A 20718-nucleotide genomic window follows, 5' to 3' on the forward strand; every position below is an offset into this window, starting at 1 on the left:
CTGTATGTCTCCCTCCCTCCTGTCTGTCTCCCTCCCTCCTGTCTGTCTCCCTCCCTCCTGTCTGTCTCCCTCCCTCCTGTCTGTCTCCCTCCCTCCTGTCTGTCTCCCTCCCTCCTGTCTGTCTCTCCCTCCCTCCTGTCTCTCCCTCCCTCCCTCCTGTCTGTCTGTCTCTCCCTCCCTCCCTCCTGTCTGTCTCTCCCTCCCTCCATCCTGTCTCTCTCCCTCCCTCCTGTCTGTCTCTCCCTCCCTCTCTCCTGTCTGTCTCTCCCTCCCTCTCTCCTGTCTGTCTCTCCCTCCCTCTCTCCTGTCTGTCTCTCCCTCCCTCTCTCCTGTCTGTCTCTCCCTCCCTCTCTCCTGTCTGTCTCTCCCTCCCTCTCTCCTGTCTGTCTCTCCCTCCCTCTCTCCTGTCTGTCCCTCCCTCCCTCTCTCCTGTCTGTCTTTCTCTCCCTCCTGTCTGTCTGTCTCTCCCTGCTGTCTCTCTCTCTCTCTCTCTCTCTATCCCTGCTGTCTGTCTCTCTCTCCCTGTCTGTCTCTCCCTCCCTCCTGTCTGTCTGTCTCTCCCTCCCTCCTGTCTGTCTGTCTCTCCCTCCCTCCTGTCTGTCTGTCTCTCCCTCTCTCCTGTCTGTCTCTCCCTCTCTCCTGTCTGTCTCTCCCTCCTGTCTGTCTCTCTCTCCCTCCTGTCTGTCCCTCCCTCCTGTCTGTCTGTCTCTCCCTCTCTCCTGTCTGTCTCTCCCTCCCTCTCTCCTGTCTGTCTCTCCCTCCCTCTCTCCTGTCTGTCTCTCCCTCCCTCTCTCCTGTCTGTCTCTCCCTCCCTTTCTCCTGTCTCTCCCTCCCTCCCTCCTGTCTGTCTCTCCCTCCCTCCTGTCTGTCTCTCCCTCCCTCCTGTCTGTCTCTCCCTCCCTCCTGTCTGTCTCTCCCTCCCTCCTGTCTGTCTCTCCCTCCCTCCTGTCCGTCTCTCCCTCCCTCTCTCCTGTCTGTCTCTCCCTCCCTCTCTCCTGTCTGTCTCTCCCTCCCTCTCTCCTGTCTGTCTCTCCCTCCCTCTCTCCTGTCTGTCTTTCCCTCCCTCTCTCCTGTCTGTCTCTCCCTCCCTCCTGTTTGTCTCTCCCTCCCTCTCTCCTGTCTGTCTCTCCCTCCCTCTCTCCTGTCTCTCTCTCCCTCCGGTCTGTCTCTCTCTCCCTCCTGTCTGTCTCTCCCTGCTGTCTCTCTCCCTGCTGTCTCTCTCTCTCTATCCCTGCTGTCTGTCTCTCTCTCCCTGTCTGTCTCTCCCTCCCTCTCTCCTGTCTGTCTCTCCCTCTCTCCTGTCTGTCTCTCCCTCCCTCTCTCCTGTCTGTCTCTCCCTCCCTCTCTCCTGTCTGTCTTTCCCTCCCTCTCTCCTGTCTGTCTCTCCCTCCCTCCTGTTTGTCTCTCCCTCCCTCTCTCCTGTCTGTCTCTCCCTCCCTCTCTCCTGTCTCTCTCTCCCTCCTGTCTGTCTCTCTCTCCCTCCTGTCTGTCTCTCCCTGCTGTCTCTCTCCCTGCTGTCTCTCTCTCTCTCTCTATCCCTGCTGTCTGTCTCTCTCTCCCTGTCTGTCTCTCCCTCCCTCTCTCCTGTCTGTCTCTCCCTCCCTCCTGTCTGTCCCTCCCTCCTGTCTGTCTCTCCCTCCCTCTCTCCTGTCTGTCCCTCCCTCTCTCCTGTCTGTCCCTCCCTCTCTCCTGTCTGTCTCTCCCTCCCTCTCTCCTGTCTGTCTCTCCCTCCCTCTCTCCTGTCTGTCCCTCCCTCCCTCCTGTCTGTCCCTCCCTCCCTCCTGTCTCCCTCCCTCTCTCCTGTCTGTCTCTCCCTCCCTCTCTCCTGTCTGTCCCTCCCTCCCTCCTGTCTGTCCCTCCCTCCCTCCTGTCTGTCTCTCCCTCCCTCCTGTCTGTCTCTCCCTCGCTCCTGTCTGTCTCTCCCTCCCTCCTGTCTGTCTCTCCCTCCCTCCTGTCTGTCTCTCCCTCCCTCCTGTCTGTCTCTCCCTCTCTCCTGTCTGTCTCTCCCTCTCTCCTGTCTGTCTCTCCCTCCCTCTCTCCTGTCTGTCTCTCCCTCCCTTTCTCCTGTCTGTCCCTCCCTCTCTCCTGTCTGTCTCTCCCTCCCTCTCTCCTGTCTGTCTTTCCCTCCCTCTCTCCTGTCTGTCTCTCCCTTCCTCTCTCCTGTCTCTCTTTCCCTCCTGTCTGTCTCTCCCTCCCTCCTGTCTGTCTGTCTCTCCCTGCTGTCTCTCTCCCTGCTGTCTCTCTCTCTCTCTCCCTGTCTGTCTCTCCCTCCCTCCTGTCTGTCTCTCCCTCCCTCCTGTCTGTCTCTCCCTCCCTCCTGTCTGTCTCTCCCTCCCTCTCTCCTGTCTGTCTCTCCCTCCCTCTCTCCTGTCTGTCTCTCCCTCCCTCTCTCCTGTCTGTCTCTCCCTCCCTCTCTCCTGTCTGTCTCTCCCTCCCTCTCTCCTGTCTGTCTCTCCCTCCCTCTCTCCTGTCTGTCCCTCCCTCTCTCCTGTCTGTCTCTCCCTCCCTCTCTCCTGTCTGTCCCTCCCTCTCTCCTGTCTGTCCCTCCCTCTCTCCTGTCTGTCCCTCCCTCTCTCCTGTCTGTCCCTCCCTCTATCCCTGCTGTCTGTCTCTCTCTCCCTGTCTGTCTCTCCCTCCCTCCCTCCTGTCTGTCTGTCTCTCCCTCCCTCTCTCCTGTCTGTCTGTCTCTCCCTCTCTCCTGTCTGTCTCTCCCTCTCTCCTGTCTGTCTCTCCCTCCCTCTCTCCTGTCTGTCTGTCTCTCCCTCCCTCTCTCCTGTCTGTCTGTCTCTCCCTCCCTCTCTCCTGTCTGTCTCTCCCTCCCTCTCTCCTGTCTGTCTCTCCCTCCCTCTCTCCTGTCTGTCTCACCCTCCCTCTCTCCTGTCTCTCTTTCTCTTCCATCTCTCTCTCCCCTGTCTCTCTCTCTCCTCTGTCTCTCCCGCCTGTCTCTCTCCCTATCTCTCTCTGCTCTGTCTCTCTTTGCTCTGTTTCATTCCCTCCTCTGTCTCTCCCTCCTGTCTCTCTGCTCTGTCTCTCTCCTCTTTCCCTCTGGTCTCTCTCCCTCCTGTCCTCTGCTCTGTCTCTCTCTCCTGACGCTCTCCGCTCTATCTTCCTTCTGTCTCTCTCTCTGTGTGTGTGTACACCTGGGGGTCACTCAGTCAGAATTACATTGGCCATATACAGGGGAGATCTAACTGTATACACTGGAGATCTGATTATATACGAGGGATCTGTCTATATACAATGGCTATGTACAGGAGGATCTGACTGTATACATTGGCTATATATAGGGGAGGATCTGAATATATACGCTGGCTATAATACTAAAGGGGGGTCTGACTATATACAATGGCTATATACTAAAGAGAGATCTGGCTATATATACTGTAATTGGGTATAATGTTAGTTCCCGATCCTAAATGGGGGGTTATCTAGCTACCTATACAATAAATGGTGGAGGTCATCTGGCTACCGGCGCTAAAGGGGGGTTATCTGGCTACCTAATAGCTGTCACATTATATATTTTGGCAAAACACTGCTGCATCATATATATTTTGTAGGGAGACACTGCTTATTGTGGCTATACTACACTACCTATACTGGGGGCAACAATTCCAGGCTACATATACTGGGGGCACCTATACCTGGCATTACCCGCCATGGTGTGCTTAGCATGCCACACTCCTTTACTTTTTTTTTGGGGGGGGGGGTGTAATTTAAGACCCAGCACCGGGTGTCAAATACCCTAGGTACGCCACTGCCTGTGGCCAAGGCTGTCCCAATTTTCCATCCAACTTCTGTCTTGCCCTGCCTTAAGCGTCCTGTCAGAAAGAACCTTCAGCGCAGCTGGAAGCATTGTCACTGATAAGAGAAGCCGCCTAAGTCACAAAAGTGTTTAGTACCTGACCTTTATCAAAATGAATGAGGCATGGATCCCAGAGGGCTACTGCCCGCCCGAAGACTAAGTCAGTCCCCACACACAGCATCTTTGCCGGCACGCCGTGTGAATGGCTGCCTGCCCCAAGACTAAGTCGCTCCCCACACAGCACCTCTGCCCGCAGGCCGCTTGACTGCCTTCTCCGCTACCACCAGCAGGGTCCAGGACTCCAGGCGGATTCCTGAATTTGGCCGCTATAATAATTTTTCTGGTGCGTGTACATGCCTGCCTAATTTTTCTGGCTGCACTGCGGCGGCAACAACAAACCAAAAGGCATGTACATGTGCCCATTCCCCTTCGTGATCATTACCTTGCCGCAATGAAGGGGCTTGCATATCACAATGAAGGAATGACCGCCGGCTATATGAGTGTCTCGGGGGGTGGCACACCAAAGATAATAAGGTCGTTGCTTCATTGTGGACAGACCAAATTTGATCAGCTGGACAGTCACTGTTGTTCTATCATTGAGCTACCACAGCCCAGCGACCATATGGGCTTAAAAAACCGCCACGGCCTGCACTCTGGCCATGGTGCGCACCAGTCCAGCATGGCCGTCACTACGCAAACAGTTGTTTGCGGTGCATTACACAGTGAGTTTGGTGTGTCATTGTGAAGCAGTACTCTAATTACACTCCCTGATTGATGTATACACATACAAGATGTTTTAAAGCACTTTAGGCCTGCAATTTAGCATTCAGTGTGATTTCTGCCCTTAAAACGCTGCTTTGTGTCCAATCCAAATTTTTCCCCGGGACTTTTGGTGTCTATCCCACTCATCCATGCAAAAACTCAGGTGTTAGACCCCTTGAAATATCTTTTCCATCACTTTTGTGGCCAGCATAAATTTTTCTAGTTTTCAAAGTTCACCTCCCCATTGAAGCAGTTCACGAAAGTTTGTGCGAACCAAACTTTCGCGGGAGGTTCACGAACCGAAATTTGGAGGTTCGGGCCATCTCTAGTTAGGGGGGCCCCTCGCTTAAAGTTAATCAAAGACGAGGAAACTTAAAAGTTTTATACATACCAGGGGCTTCTTCCAGCCGCTCTGTCTTTGCCTTTGTTAACGGGTCCAGTTCGGGCTGTCTGCGCAAGTGCAGTGCGCTCCCTCCGTCTCTCCCGGGGGAAAATAGTACTGCAAAGGTGGAGTACTATTCTCTGCTGGAGAGAGACAGAGAGAGTGCATTGCACTTGCTCAGACTGGCCTCGACTGTTCACCAGCAATACAGCAGCATTAAGCAGTCACTGAGGTATTTTCATTATTTATAACTTTAACCACTTGAGGACCTAGGGCTTTCTACCCCTTAAGGACCGGCCACTTTTTTTCCATTCAGACCACTGCAGCTTTCACGGTTTATTGCTCGCTCATACAACCTACCACCTAAATGAATTTTGGCTCCTTTTCTTGTCACTAATAAAGCTTTCTTTTAGTGCTATTTGATTGCTCCTGCGATTTTTACTTTTTATTATATTCAGCAAAAAAGACATGAATTTTGGCAAAAAAATGATTTTTTTAACTTTCTGTGCTGACAGTTTTCAAATAAAGTAAAATTTCTGTATACATGCAGCGCGAAAAATGTGGACAAACATGTTTTTGATAAAAAAAAACCCATTCAGTGTATATTTATTGGTTTGGGTAAAAGTTATAGCGTTTACAAACTATGGTGCAAAAAGTGAATTTTCCCATTTTCAAGCATCTCTGACTTTTCTGACCCCCTGTCATGTTTCATGAGGGGCTAGAATTCCAGGATAGTATAAATACCCCCCAAATGACCCCATTTTGGAAAGAAGACATCCCAAAGTATTCACTAAGAGGCATAGTGAGTTCATAGAAGATATTATTTTTTGTCACAAGTAAGCGGAAAATGACACTTTGTGAAAAAAAAAAAAAAAAGTTTCCATTTCTTCTAACTTGCGACAAAAAAAAAATGAAATCTGCCACGGACTCACCATGCCCCTCTCTGAATACCTTGAAGTGTCTACTTTCCAAAATGGGGTCATTTGTGGGGTGTGTTTACTGTCCTGACATTTTGGGGGGTGCTAAATTGTAAGCACCCCTGTAAAGCCTAAAGGTGCTCATTGGACTTTGGACCCAAAAGTGCAGTTAGGCTGCAAAAAAGTGCCACACATGTGGTATTGCCGTACTCAGGAGAAGTAGTATAATGTGTTTTGGGGTGTATTTTTACACATACCCATGCTGGGTGGGAGAAATATCTCTGTAAATGACAATTTGTTAATTTTTTTTACACACAATTGTCCATTTACAGAGATCTTTCTCCCACTCAGCATGGGTATGTGTAAAAATACACCACAAAACACATTATACTACTTCTCCTGAGTACGGCGATACCACATGTGTGGCACTTTTTTGCACCCTAACTGCGCTAAAGGGCCCAAAGTCCAATGAGTACCTTTAGAATTTCACAGGTCATTTTGAGAAATTTCGTTTCAAGACTACTCCTCACGGTTTAGGGCCCCTAAAATGCCAGGGCAGTATAGGAACCCCACAAATGACCCCATTTTAGAAAGAAGACACCCCAAGGTATTCCGTTAGGAGTATGGTGAGTTCATAGAAGATTTTATTTTTTGTCAAAAGTTAGCGGAAAATGACACTTTGTGAAAAAACACAATTAAAATCAATTTCCGCTAACTTTTGACAAAAAAATAAAATCTTCTATGAACTCACCATACTCCTAACGGAATACCTTTGGGTGTCTTCTTTCTAAAATGGGGTCATTTGTGGGGTTCCTATACTGCCCTGGCATTTTAGGGGCCCTAAACCGTGAGGAGTAGTCTTGAAACGAAATTTCTCAAAATGACCTGTGAAATTCTAAAGGTACTCATTGGACTTTGGGCCCTTTAGCGCAGTTAGGGTGCAAAAAAGTGCCACGCATGTGGTATCGCCATACTCGGGAGAAGTAGTACAATGTGTTTTGGGGTGTATTTTTACACATACCCATGCTGGGTGGGAGAAATACCTCTGTAAATGGACAATTGTGTGTAAAAAAAATCAAAAGATTGTCATTTACAGAGGTATTTCTCCCACCCAGCATGGGTATGTGTAAAAATACACCCCAAAACACATTATACTACTTCTCCCGAGTACGGCGATACCACGTGTGTGGCACTTTTTTGCACCCTAACTGCACTAAGGGGCCCAAAGTCCAATGAGTACCTTTAGGATTTCACAGGTCATTTTTGTTTCAAGACTACTCCTCACGGTTTAGGGCCCCTAAAATGCCAGGGCAGTATAGGAACCCCACTAATGACTAGTCTAGAAAACAAATGCTTCAAAATGACCTGTGAATAGGACGTTGGGCCCCTTAGCGCACCTAGGCTGCAAAAAATTGTCACACATGTGGTACCGCCGTACTCAGGAAAAGTAGTATAATGTGTTTTGGGGTGTATTTTTACACATACCCATGCTGGATGGGAGAAATTTATATGTAAATGGACAATTGTGTGTAAAAAAATCAAACAATTGTCATTTACAGAGATATTTCTCCCACTTAGCATGGGTATGTGTAAAAATACACCCCAAAACGCATTATACTACTTCTCCTGAGTACGGCGGTACCACATGTGTGGCACTTTTTTACACCCTAAGTACGCTAAGGGGCCCAAAGTCCAATGAGTACCTTTAGGATTTCACAGGTCATTTTGCGACATTTGGTTTCAAGACTACTCCTCACGGTTTAGGGCCCCTAAAATGCCAGGGCAGTATAGGAACCCCACAAATGACCCCATTTTAGAAAGAAGACACCCCAAGGTATTCCGTTAGGAGTATGGTGAGTTCATAGAAGTTTTTATTTTTTTGTCACAAGTTAGCGGAAATTGATTTTAATAGTTTTTTTTCACAAAGTGTCATTTTCCGCTAACTTGTGACAAAAAATAAAATCTTCTATGAACTCACCATACTCCGTACGGAATACCTTTGGGTGTCTTCTTTCTAGAATGGGGTCATTTGTGGGGTTCCTATACTGCCCTGGCATTTTAGGGGCCCTAAACCGTGAGGAGTAGTCTTGAAACCAAATGTCGCAAAATGACCTGTGAAATCCTAAAGGTACTCATTGGACTTTGGGCCCCTTAGCGTACTTAGGGTGTAAAAAAGTGCCACACATGTGGTACCGCCGCACTCAGGAGAAGTAGTATAATGCGTTTTGGGGTGTATTTTTACACATACCCATGCTAAGTGGGAGAAATATCTCTGTAAATGACAATTGTTTGATTTTTTTACACACAATTGTCCATTTACATATAAATTTCTCCCATCCAGCATGGGTATGTGTAAAAATACACCCCAAAACACATTATACTACTTTTCCTGAGTACGGCGGTACCACATGTGTGACAATTTTTTGCAGCCTAGGTGCGCTAAGGGGCCCAACGTCCTATTCACAGGTCATTTTGAAGCATTTGTTTTCTAGACTACTACTCGCGGTTTAGGGCCCCTAAAATGCCAGGGCAGTATAGGAACCCCACAAGTGACCCCATTTTAGAAAGAAGACACCCCAAGGTATTCCGTTAGGTGTATGGCGAGTTCATAGAAGATTTTATTTTTTGTCACAAGTTAGTGAAAAATGACACTTTGTGAAAAAAACCCAATAAAAATTAATTTCCGCTAACTTTTGACAAAAAATAAAATCTTCTATGAACTCGTCATACACCTAATAGAATACCTTGGGGTGTCTTTTTTTCTAAAATGGGGTCACTTGTGGGGTTCCTATACCGCCCTGGCATTTTACAGGCCCAAAACCGTGAGTAGTCTGGAAACCAAATGTCTCAAAATGACTGTTCAGGGGTATAAGCATCTGCAAATTTTGATGACAGGTGGTCTATGAGGGGGCGAATTTTGTGGAACCGGTCATAAGCAGGGTGGCCTTTTAGATGACAGGTTGTATTGGGCCTGATCTGATGGATAGGAGTGCTAGGGGGGTGACAGGAGGTGATTGATGGGTGTCTCAGGGGGTGGTTAGAGGGGAAAATAGATGCAATCAATGCACTGGGGAGGTGATCGGAAGGGGGTCTGAGGGGGATCTGAGGGATTGGCCGAGTGATCAGGAGCCCACACGGGGCAAATTGGGGCCTGATCTGATGGGTAGGTGTGCTAGGGGGTGACAGGAGGTGATTGATGGGTGTCTCAAGGTGTGATTAGAGGGGGGAATAGATGCAAGCAATGCACTGGCGAGGTGATCAGGGCTGGGGTCTGAGGGCATTCTGAGGGTGTGGGCGGGTGATTGAGTGCCCTAGGGGCAGATAGGGGTCTAATCTGATAGGTAGCAGTGACAGGGGGTGATTGATGGGTAATTAGTGGGTGTTTAGGGTAGAGAATAGATGGAAACACTGCGCTTGGGTGGTGATCTGATGTCGGATCTGCGGGCGATCTATTGGTGTGGGTGGGTGATCAGTTTGCCCGCAAGGGGCAGGTTAGGGGCTGATTGATGGGTGGCAGTGACAGCGGGTGATTGATGGGTGGCAGTGACAGGGGGTGATTGATGGGTGGCAGTGACAGGGGGTGATTGATAGGTGATTGACAGGTAATCAGTGGGTTATTACAGGGGAGAACAGATGTAAATATTGCACTGGCGAATTGATAAGGGGGGGGTCTGAGGGCAATCTGAGCGTGTAGGCGGGCGATTGGGTGCCCGCAAGGGGCAGATTAGGGTCTGATCTGATGGGTAACAGTGACAGGTGGTGATAGGTGGTGATAGGGGGTGATTGATGGGTAATTAGTGGGTGTTTAGAGGAGAGAATAGATGTAAACAATGGATTTGGGAGGTGATCTGATGTCGGATCTGCGGGCGATCTATTGGTGTGGGTGGGTGATCAGATTGCCCGCAAGGGGCAGGTTAGGGGCTGGCTGATGGGTGGCAGTGACAGGGGGTGATTGACGGGTGATTGATGGGTGATTGACAGGTGATTGACAGGTGATTGACAGGTGATCAGGGGGATAGATGCATACAGTAAACAGGGGGGGTGGTCTGGGGGGGGGGGGGGGGTCTGGGGAGAATCTGAGGGGTGGGGGGTGATCAGGAGGGGGCAGGGAGCAGGGTGGGGGATAAAAAAAAATAGCGTTGACAGATAGTGACAGGGAGTGATTGATGGGTGATTAGGGGGGTGATTGGGTGCAAACAGGGGTCTGGGGGGTGGGCAGGGGGGGGTCTGATGGGTGCTGTGGGCGATCTGGGGCAGGGGGGGGGGGGAAATCAGTGTGCTTGGTGCAGACTAGGGTGGCTGCAGCCTGCCCTGGTGGTCCCTCGGACACTGGGACCACCAGGGCAGGAGAAAGCCTGTATAATACACTTTGTAAACATTACAAAGTGTATTATACACTTTGTATGCGGCGATCGCGGGGTTAACATCCCGCCGGCGCTTCCGTATAGCCGGCGGGATGTTGCGGCGGGTGAGCGGCGCCAGGCGGAGGCGGAGGATCGCGTCACTGATGGCGCGATCGCTCCGCCCATGCCCCTACAAGGACCGCCGCCAATTGTCAATACGGCGGTCCTTGCGGGGTGCACTTCCCGGCCGCCAATTGTCAATACGGCGGTCGGGAAGTGGTTAAACACTGCTAAGACAATCCCTCCCTACTCTCAAACTCCATGACTCCTCCTTTCTGCACGCCCTTTCCTCCTCTTCCTTCACTACCTACATATTACAACATGCTCTTCCTCCACCTGCTCCTTCACCACCTAGTCCTCACTAAGGTCATCTTATCTAACTCTAGCCTCCCATTTTGCCCTCCACTACCACGCAACTCCCATACTACTCCATCACTGACTCCCTGCACACCCCACTCTAAACACATCCCCACCCCCTCACAGTTCCTTCCCGCACCCACATTCACTCCCTCTCCTCCCTCATTCCCATCCAGACCTCTCACAAGCACACCACCCCTCTCTCCTGCGCCCTCTGGAATGCTAGATCAGTCCGTAATAAACTCACTGAAATCCATGACCTTTTCCTCTCCAACTCCCTCACCCTCTTTGCCCTCACAGAGACATGGTTCACCCCCTCTGACTCTGCTGCAGCAGCGGCCCTCTCCTATGGGGAGCTTCACCTCAGTCACACCCCCAGACCAGAAAACAGGTCCGGGGAGGGGTGGGTCTGCTCCTCTCCCCATTCTGCACTTTCCGTGTACTCATGCCACCCCCTTCCTTAAACTTTACCTCCTTTGAGACACATGTTATCCGCCTCTACTATCCCCTTCCGGCAGTCATTGCTGTCCTTTACCGCCCCCCATCCACCTCCACTAAACAATTCCTGGACAACCTGGCCTCTTGGCTCCCACACATCCTGTCCTCTGACCTCCCCACCATCATACTTGGGGACTTCAACATCCCTTGAACAGTCCTTACTCCCCCGAAGCCTCTCAAATGCTCTCCCTCACTACTTCCCTTGGCCTCACCCAACACACCAATTCCCCCACCCACCACGCTGTCCGCACTCTCGACCTGATTCTCTCAAAATCCGCCACCCTCCCCAACATGGACATCACACCCTTCCCCCTCTCTGACCATCACCTTCTCACTTTCTCGATCTCCCCATCATGCTCCCCCCACCACCCTCAGGTCGTTGGCAGAGAGATCTGCTTAACCTAGACCCAACTGCACTAGTCAACCCTCTCCACTCCCTCACATCCACCCTCCCCAACTTTACCTGCCCAAACCAAGCTGTGGCCAAATACAACCAGGCCCTTTCAGCAGCCCTAGACATTGCTGCACCCCCCACATTCCGCCCCAGCCGTCCCATCAACCCGCGCCTATGAATGCAAATGGGGGAAATCCCGCCTCAACTCCGACTTCTTGGAGTACAAGGCCAACCTGCAGCTGTTCTATTCTGCATTAACTGATGCTAAACAAAAATACTTTGCTGCGCTGATCGGATCCCACGACTCCAACCCTCGGCACCTCTTCGCCACCTTCAACTCCCTCCTTAACCCCACCACTCCTCCCCCCACCTCCACCCTCTCAGCCACTGATCTGTCCACCCACTTTACCGCCAAAATAGCCCGCATTCGATGGAAAATCTCATGCCTCCATTCCACCACTTCTTCCTCTCCCACCAATACCTCTCCCCCACCCACCACTCACAGCCTTTACTCCTATCACAGGGGATGAAGTCAGCCGTCTCCTAGCCTCTTCTCCTGCCACCTCCAGCCCCCTAGACCCTGTGCCATCCAACTGCCTCCGCCCTCACTTCTCTGTTCTGGCTCCTGTCCTAACCTCTCTGTTTAACCTCTCCCTCTCCATGGGTACCTTCCCTTCTGACTTCAAAGAGGCCACTGTACTTCCCCTACTTAAAAAACCCTCACTAGACCCCTCACTTCCATCCAGCTACCGCCCTATCACCTTACTCCCTTTTGCATCTAAACTCCTGGAGCGTCTAGTCCACCAACGCATGACCCATTACCTTGACTCCAACTCCTTGTTTGAACCCCCACAATCAGGTTTCCGGCCAGCCCACTCCACCGAGACTGCCCTCATCAAGGTCGTCAATGACCTCACGCTTGCCAAGGCCGAAGGAAAATACACTATCCTTCTCCTCCTAGACCTCTCGTCAGCATTCGACACCGTTGATCACTCCCTGCTTCTCCAGTCCCTGTAATCTGTGGGTATCCAAGACCTTGCCCTAGCATGGTTCTCCTCCTACCTCTCAAATCGCTCCTTCAAGACCTCCTTCAATGGCTCCTCCGCAACCTCCATCCCACTTTCAGTTGGGGTCCCCAAGGCTCTGTTCTTGGTCCCCTGCTGTTCTCCATTTACACCGCCTCCATCGGAAAACTAATCTCCTCTCTGGGTTTCAACTATCACCTATATGCAGATGACACCCAGATTTACCTCCATACCACTGACCTCTCCACCATCACCATGGAGAAGGTATCCTCTAGCCTCTCGGCTATTTCATCATGGATGTCTGCCAGGTTCCTAAAATTAAACCTGGATAAGACTGAACTCCTAATCTTCCCGCCCCGTGCTGTTTCACCCCCCACAGACCTCTACGTCACTGTCAATGGAACAATCATTCATCCAACCACACACGCCTGCTGCCTGGGTGTCACCCTGGACTCAGCCCTCTCCTTCACCCCCCACATCCAAACCGTAGCTAGGGCCTGCTATTTCCATTTACGCAACATCTCCAAGATCCGGCCTTTCCTGACCCCAAAAACTGCCAAACTCCTTGTCCATGCCCTGATCATCTCCCGCCTGGACTACTGCAACTCCCTCCTGTCAGGCCTTCCTCAAAAACGCATCGCCCCCCTACAATCCATCATGAACGCAGCAGCCAGACTCATCTACTCCTCCCACCTCTCTGTCTCCACGACTCCCCTACCCAAATCCCTTCATTGGCTTCCAATTCGCTTCAGAATCGGCTTCAAGGTCCTATGTTTGGCATACAAATCCCTACACAAGTCTTGCCCAACCTACATCTCTGACCTGGTCAGCAGATATACACCTGGCCGCCCACTTCGCTCCTCCAACAACCTCCTCTTAACCACCCCACGCATCTCCCACTCCCATGCACGACTGCAGGACTTCACTAGAGCTGCCCCCATCCTGTGGAACTCTCTTCCACTGCCCATCAGGCTTGCTCCCACCTTCAACACCTTCAAAAAAAAGCACTCAAAACTCACTTCTTCAAGGAGGCCTACATCAACTCAACACTGCCCTAATCCTTTCTGCCAAGAACTTCTTCTTGCACCCCCTCCTTTTGTGTCACCAACCCCTACCTCTAGATTGTAAGCCCTTGGCAGGGCCGTCTCCCCTTGTGTATCATACTCGACTTTGTGCACTTTACCCAGAATTATGGAACTTGTATTTTTACCACTACCACTCCAGTGTATGATCTGGCATTGTACTACTATCTGCATTGTGTTGTGTATCTTATTGCTTATTACCTGTATTGTTGTATCTATTGTCTATTACCTGTATTGTGCTGTCACCCGTTATCAGTCTGTAATCCTATTTATTGTACAGCGCTGCGTAATATGTTGGCGCTATATAAATCCAATAAATAATAATAATAACCCGTTAACGAAGGCGGAGAAGACTGAGGAGTCGGACAGCGGTGTGGGAGCGATCCGTGTGGATGGGGCTGGAGGAAGTCCCAAGTATGTATAAAACTTTTAAGGTTCGTCTGGCACATTTTAAGCTTGCTTTAGGGCCCTGAGGCCCCTTAAACCGACCCTGACTGACGTTGCAGTTCTTTACAACACTAATCATACCTGGTGCTCTAGTCAGTGACTGAAATGAGAGAAAAGTATTTTTGTTGAAAATTATTTCTATGGAACTGTCAAACTACTAAACTGAGCTTTAAGACTAATATGCAGAACCTTCTTATATGAACTAATGGTTGCACCCTTGTTGACTATTTCTTGCCCTGGACTTATATTTCTATTACAGTATGATCAATGCAGACTTCTGCACTGGAGCTGTGCTTATATCCTTTGGAGCTGTTCTTGGGAAGACCAGTCCTGCCCAGCTGATTGTCATGACACTATTTGAAGTAACACTCTTTGGAATCAATGAATATATCATACTAAGCCTTGTTGAGGTAAGTGGAATAGAACGGAGGATTCTACGAAGATGGAGTTACTCATGGAATTCTCCTACCCTGATGAATACTATCACCCAAATGAAAGAGTGCACAACTGGTGTTTGATGTTATACTGATCTTTTAGCCTAAAGTCAGCAGAATATAAACATTCATTAAAGAACAACTGAAGTGAGCAAAAACATGTCAGTGCGCTCCTAATCAGGCTGCAACCAGCAGAGGTGTGCAGCGCCCCCAGGAACTTAATTACACTCCTTGAATACAAATCAGATTCAAACTATGCACTAAACCGTAATCTAGGTAAATTGAATGCAAACTGATACACGTGAATGCAGCTAGCCACAAGTAGACTTACATTGCAGCCTGATTAGGAGCGGTGCCAATTTTTTGCTGTTCTTTAGAAAATGTGTAGACCATTTGTGGCTAGCAGCTCTAAGTTTACACTATGCTTTAATTGTAAGTTAGTGGTTAGGTTTCGTCCATGAGGGCACATCATCGTCCTGGAAAAGTCTAGTACTAAACAATATGCGTGCAAACTGTTTTTGGATGCTAATGTCCTCCATTTGCAGCATCTGTTTCAAATGCAAGTTGTGTAATCTGCCCGTTTTTTGGGCTTTGCACATCTATGCAGCTAGTCAACTCGACTGCAGCCTGCTTTTGGAAGCGCTGCCATTTTCTCCTGAAGTGAGAAGAATATGGAGGCTGCCTTATTTCTTTCCGTTGAAATAATACCCATTGTCTGGCAGCCCTGATGATCTATGTGGCTGCAGTAGTGTTTGAATAACACCAGAAACAAGCATGCAGCTAATCTGGTCAGATCCAACAATAATGTCAGAAACAATTGATCTGCTGCAAGCTTGTTCAGGGCCAATGGCTAAAAGTATTAAAGGTAGAAGATCAGTAGGACAGCCAGGCAACTTGTATTGCTTAAAAGTAAATAAATAGGGCAGCCTCTGTATCCCTCTTGCTCAGGTGCAGGCCGCCCATGATGCCAGGTGAAACATGTTCATCAGGCAGAATGGGGGAACTATACCTAGCTAACCTATACAGGGGGCACCAATATCTGGCTACCTACCTATACAGAGTGTGTTTTTCTCTTGGTCGCACTGCAGCTATAACATGCGTTAAAACATTTTGGGTGCCGTACGATCATTCCAAATCGGGGGTAAGCACAAATGATCTTAAATACACGTATTCCAAAGTTGCAACCTAATAATAAAACAAAATTTACCCCTGGACTGGCCCTGCATTATGGCATGTTTCCATGTTAAGGCCTATTAGTTGCATTGATAAGGCCTAAATACCCCAATATGAGTACATATTACTTTGGCGCTGCTCAGTTCGGCGCGGGGAGAGCAGAATGACGGCTCTCTCTGCTGCCGCTAAATTCACAGGCGGCGGTAAATACTATTCCCCCTCTGAGTTGTCGCAACTCGGAGGGAGATGTAATTCGGGGTCTGGCAGTCGCAAGAGCCCCGAATTACTGCTACGCGGGGTGCGCATCATAGCATTGCTGCTATGACGGCGCCCAGCTTCGGCTCTCAGAGCCGCGTGCCGAAATAAACTGATCTGCCCAATATAGATGTGAGGACAAGTAAAGTAATTTATTATTTAATTTATATTAAAATGAAAGCTACTAAGTACTAACTGCCATTTCTCAGTTGGCTTACTAGACCATAAAGGGTGATTTCCTTAGCTTTTTCCACCATCCGGATGTGATGTGTAATGGATTAGGGATGGTAGGAATTGACAAATTCTGAACCCCATGAAATTCTAAAATTATATACAGAATACCGAACGAATTCTGAATTTTGCGAATTCCAAGTTTGCTTTCCAAAACTGCAAATTTGTAAGTTATGGTGAATCTATATTCTCATCACTTACCATAAAATTAATTATGGTTATTGCAAATTTGCTAAAGTAGGTTCATAATAGGTTACAATTTCGCATTGAATGTTTCCATGGAATTTTATCATTCATGTCCCTTGAGTATGCTCAAAAGACATTATTTATGTAATTATTATTGATGTAAAATCCGTTTGTGCATTGCAGAAATATAACATCGCATGAGGAAATTGCAAAATTCGTAATTCTGCAAAATCTTTGCGCTCATCCCTATTATGCATCTTTTTTCTGCCAGGTGCTTGAGATGAAGAAGAAATGCATTTGCTTTGCCTTCTGTTTTAAGGAAATATTGTACATTGCAGTGTATTGATGAATTTTTGTCACTAAGTGAATTAGTGTAATTGTTGTGTACCTATTATACCCCAGGGTGTAGAAGTTATTTCCATGACTGGATAGAACCTTTCTTGTGGAATATATCAATTTGCAACTGATAACTTTAAAGGAAAAAACATTTAAAAAATATATACAGCACAAATGTTATTCTTAAAAGGCCCCTGAACAGAAGATATAAACGGAATTTGGACTTACCTGGGGGGCTTCTTCGGCTGGAAGAAGCCCCAGGTAAGTCCAAATTCCGTTTATATCTTCTGTTCAGGTGGCTGACCTGTAGCCCCGCGAGGTCCTTCGGCATCTGGGTTCCCCCTCCATGGCTCTGTTAACCTGGAGACTTTGGCTGAAGTCACATATGCATAGCTAGTCCGCGCATCTGGCGATAACACGCCCGTCACTGTAAGTGTCCTGAGCATGTGTCTTTCAAGCGATTTGAGCCCGATTAACGGAGCTGCCAGTAGGACCACAGAGGGGACCCAGACCACGCTAAGGGGCCTTGTGATATACCTTTATTTCTTCTGTTCAGGGTCCCTTTAACCATTTCAGCCGCGTGGACGTGATCTTCACGTCCGCAGCGGCAGGTGCTAGAGCCGCAGGGACGCGCTAGTCACGTCCCTGCAGTTTGGGGGGTCTGCAAGTGATCCTGCGGGACAAAAGTCCCCTGTGCCAATCCGAGCATGTCCGCCGAGAATAAACACTGTTTTTGTTCTGTAATAAACACAGTGTTTATTCTGTAAATGGAGCTCCCACCGTCATTTCCGCCACCCGATCGTTTAATTTATGAATGGAAACAATGTTTCCATTCATAATCTCCCCGCCGCCGCTGTGATTGGAGGCTTCCGATGAAAGCCTACGTCACTTCCACTTTTTACAATGTAACAATACATTGTATCCTATGTAGCGTAATTGTACGCTACAAAGAATTTTGCTCAGCGGGGACATCTTGTGGCCAAATAGTAAAATACACCTACTGACTATAGGGAAAAAAAAATAATAATATCTATGTCAAGAGAGCATCTTATTATTAAATAATGGGCTAAAAATTAGTGATGGATGTAAAACTAAGAAAAATGCACCTTTATTTCTAAATAAAATATTGTCACCATACATTATACTTGGGATATGATTTTAACGTTGTAATAACCGGGACAAATGGGCAAATAAAATGTGTGGATTTTAATTACGGTAGCATTTTTTAACTATAATGGCCGAAAACTGAGAAATAATATTTTTTTTTTCATTTTTTTTGTATTATCAAAATGCATTTAGAATAAAATAATTTTTAACATAATGTACCACCCAAAGAAAGCCTAATTAGTGGCGGAAAAAACAAGGTATAGATCATTTATTTGTGATAAGTAGTGATAAAGTTATTGAGGAATGAAAGGGAGGAGCGCTGAAAGGGGAAAATTCCTCTCGTCCATAAGATGAAAAATACCCGCGGGCTGAAATGGTTAATCAATGTCCACTCAATGGAGGTCTTGGATGGTACACTATCAACCACAACTTAGTAAGAAGAGACTGAAAATTGCACCTTCACAAAGATAGCCCTTAAAACATATACATTATTTTGTTTGTCATATTTCTTCCCAGGCCAAAGATGCAGGGGGATCTATGACCATTCATACCTTTGGGGCTTACTTTGGCCTTGTGGTGTCGCGTGTGCTGTACAGACCACATCTGGAAAAAAGCCGCCACAGAGAGGGGTCTGTGTACCACTCTGACCTCTTTGCAATGATTGGTAGGTAGATGTTGATTAAACCATCATTGAACATCTGTAACCGTGTAACTGTTTTTGGAAATAGTTAAATAGTTATCTAGGTGGAATAAAAACGTGTCCATAAAGTCCAGTCCAGCAATGAGGGAGGAAAATACAGTATCTGTGACTGCATCAAGGTATCATCTTCCCACTCCTAGCAATCATAGCTGTGGATGCCCTTCACAGTAAGGAAAACACTCAAGCACTTTTAAATGCAAGTACAGAGTTTTCCATCATCTTCTTCTTCTTCCATCTTCTCTTAGTTAAGTATTCCAAGTTTTCAAGTGCACGTTTTCTAACCTTTATAAACTACTCAATCTTATAATGAAGACTAGTTATAATGGACCAGCAAATCACATTTCCTGTGTCACCATCAGCCAGGCCTCAGCACGTAGCTCCGCCCCCCTAAAAAAAAAGGACCTTTACCTTTCTGTGTTAGCATAGGAGCATAGGAGTTACATCATGTAAATTACTGACCTGTTAGAACACGTCTTAATTAGAAAATTGAGTAGTTTTTGCAGGGTACCATAGCTGAGCTTTAACCATTCTTAAGATAGCCACTAACGGTCCAATTTCTAGTAAAAAATAATTTGAGTGATCAGATAATTCTGATCGGATGTGATTGGATTGGTTGTAAATAATCTCCGTTGATGGACACAATCGATAACGAATGATTATAAAAACAGTCGGCGGATTTAATTTTCGTCTAACCAAAATTTGGATTTTCTTGTTTGTTGTGATAGATAGGAAGCAAAGATTAGTTCGATGATGATGTAGTGAACGATGTATTATAATATTTCACTTCTGATCAGAATTTTCTGATCACTCTAATGATCAGATCCTTAGTGTCCACCTTTACTGTGAAGAAGTCCTTTCTAAACAGGTAGTGAAATGTTCTTTCTTGCATGCATAGATCATGCACTTTGTACTAGGGATGAGCGAGAATGAGCAGTCTCACGAAATTGGTCTCAAACTTCTGGTGGATCCGCAATTCATGTAAAAAAACAAACAAAAAAACCCCACTTCTTTTGCACAAAGAAACAATATTTCCACATAAAAGGAAAATTATAAAAATAAACCTTTCTGTGTAGTGTTAACGCTTTAAAATACGATGAAAGTAAAATTTGTCTGCTGCAACTCTCAATAAATATACCTTATGACTAAAGGCATTTAGGTAAACAATAATACATTATATTTTAAAAGAAGGAATTTCATTATTTTAAATAATAGATTACATTAGGAGAGCACTGATGTCACTTGAAAATATGTCTGATGAAGAGCGATATTGTTTTTGCCTACCCATTTAGAAGCACTTTACTACTTAGCAGGCATGAAACCAACCTCTGAAATTAAACTCCCCTTTTCTACTTCAAAAGCTGACTGACGTTTTCTGAACTACTGCTTTACAGAATGCAGCTGAACAGTGCCCCTCTGTGGATAAGTAATTATTACACCTTTTTGGTAATTCCACACACTGCCTCTTCATCAACATTATACTCTTACAAGATAATAGGATTTCCATTCATTTATGTGGTTATTTTTTTTTCCAAAAATGTATAAGTAAAACAAATAATTTTTTTTTCTGTTTAATGTATTACATTGAAAACCATTATGATTGTTACACACTACATCTGTATAAATACAGTGCAGACATTTCCCTCACCATTGTATAGTGTATAGTCACTAACTGTCCCTGTAAACTAATTCATGCCATACTTATTGTCTAATGTCCTAACAGTGTAATCATATTTTTTTTTTCGGGGGGGGGGGGGGGGATGGGTTGGGGACTGACAAACCTGTAGGTTTTAAAATATGGTAGAAAACCATGAGTACCCAGCGGATGCCCATGTAACCACAGCAAAATGCCATGGTACAACGTCCTGGTCAAGATTCAAATTTGGGATAGGGACCTTGGCACTGCTGGAACCTTAGTACCGCTTTGCAGCGTTGCTTGCGAATTTTCAGCAAAGTCATTTTCGCTTTCGCCTAATTTTCGTGAAAATTAGCTTAAATTTTCGAATTTTCGGCCAATAGCTAAATTTTAAGGGAAAGTGCCATATTTTCACCCAAATACTAAATTTCGAAAATAACTACTATATTCGACAGTGCTTAGCATGAAAATTCGAAAATTGATAGGAAGTAATGTCTTCTCTCCCCATATTATATCTCCCATGATTCTTAGCTGCAGAATTGACCCAGGAGCCATATCAGCCAATCAGACAACCAATCAGACAACAGACAGCCC

General features: G+C 47.0%; 1 protein-coding gene across 1 annotated transcript in view; it reads left to right on the plus strand.

The window, feature by feature from the left end:
- RHBG (Rh family B glycoprotein) overlaps positions 1-20718 on the plus strand; it is a 115362-nt gene that overhangs the window by 68368 nt on the left and 26276 nt on the right. Inside the window, exons 3-4 of the mRNA XM_068253570.1 lie at positions 14329-14479; positions 18308-18455. Coding sequence (XP_068109671.1) covers positions 14329-14479; positions 18308-18455 — 299 coding nt within the window. The remainder of the gene's footprint in view (positions 1-14328; positions 14480-18307; positions 18456-20718) is intronic.

Source organism: Hyperolius riggenbachi, chromosome 9 (genome assembly GCF_040937935.1).
Source record: "Hyperolius riggenbachi isolate aHypRig1 chromosome 9, aHypRig1.pri, whole genome shotgun sequence".
Classification (NCBI taxonomy): Eukaryota; Metazoa; Chordata; class Amphibia; order Anura; family Hyperoliidae; genus Hyperolius; species Hyperolius riggenbachi.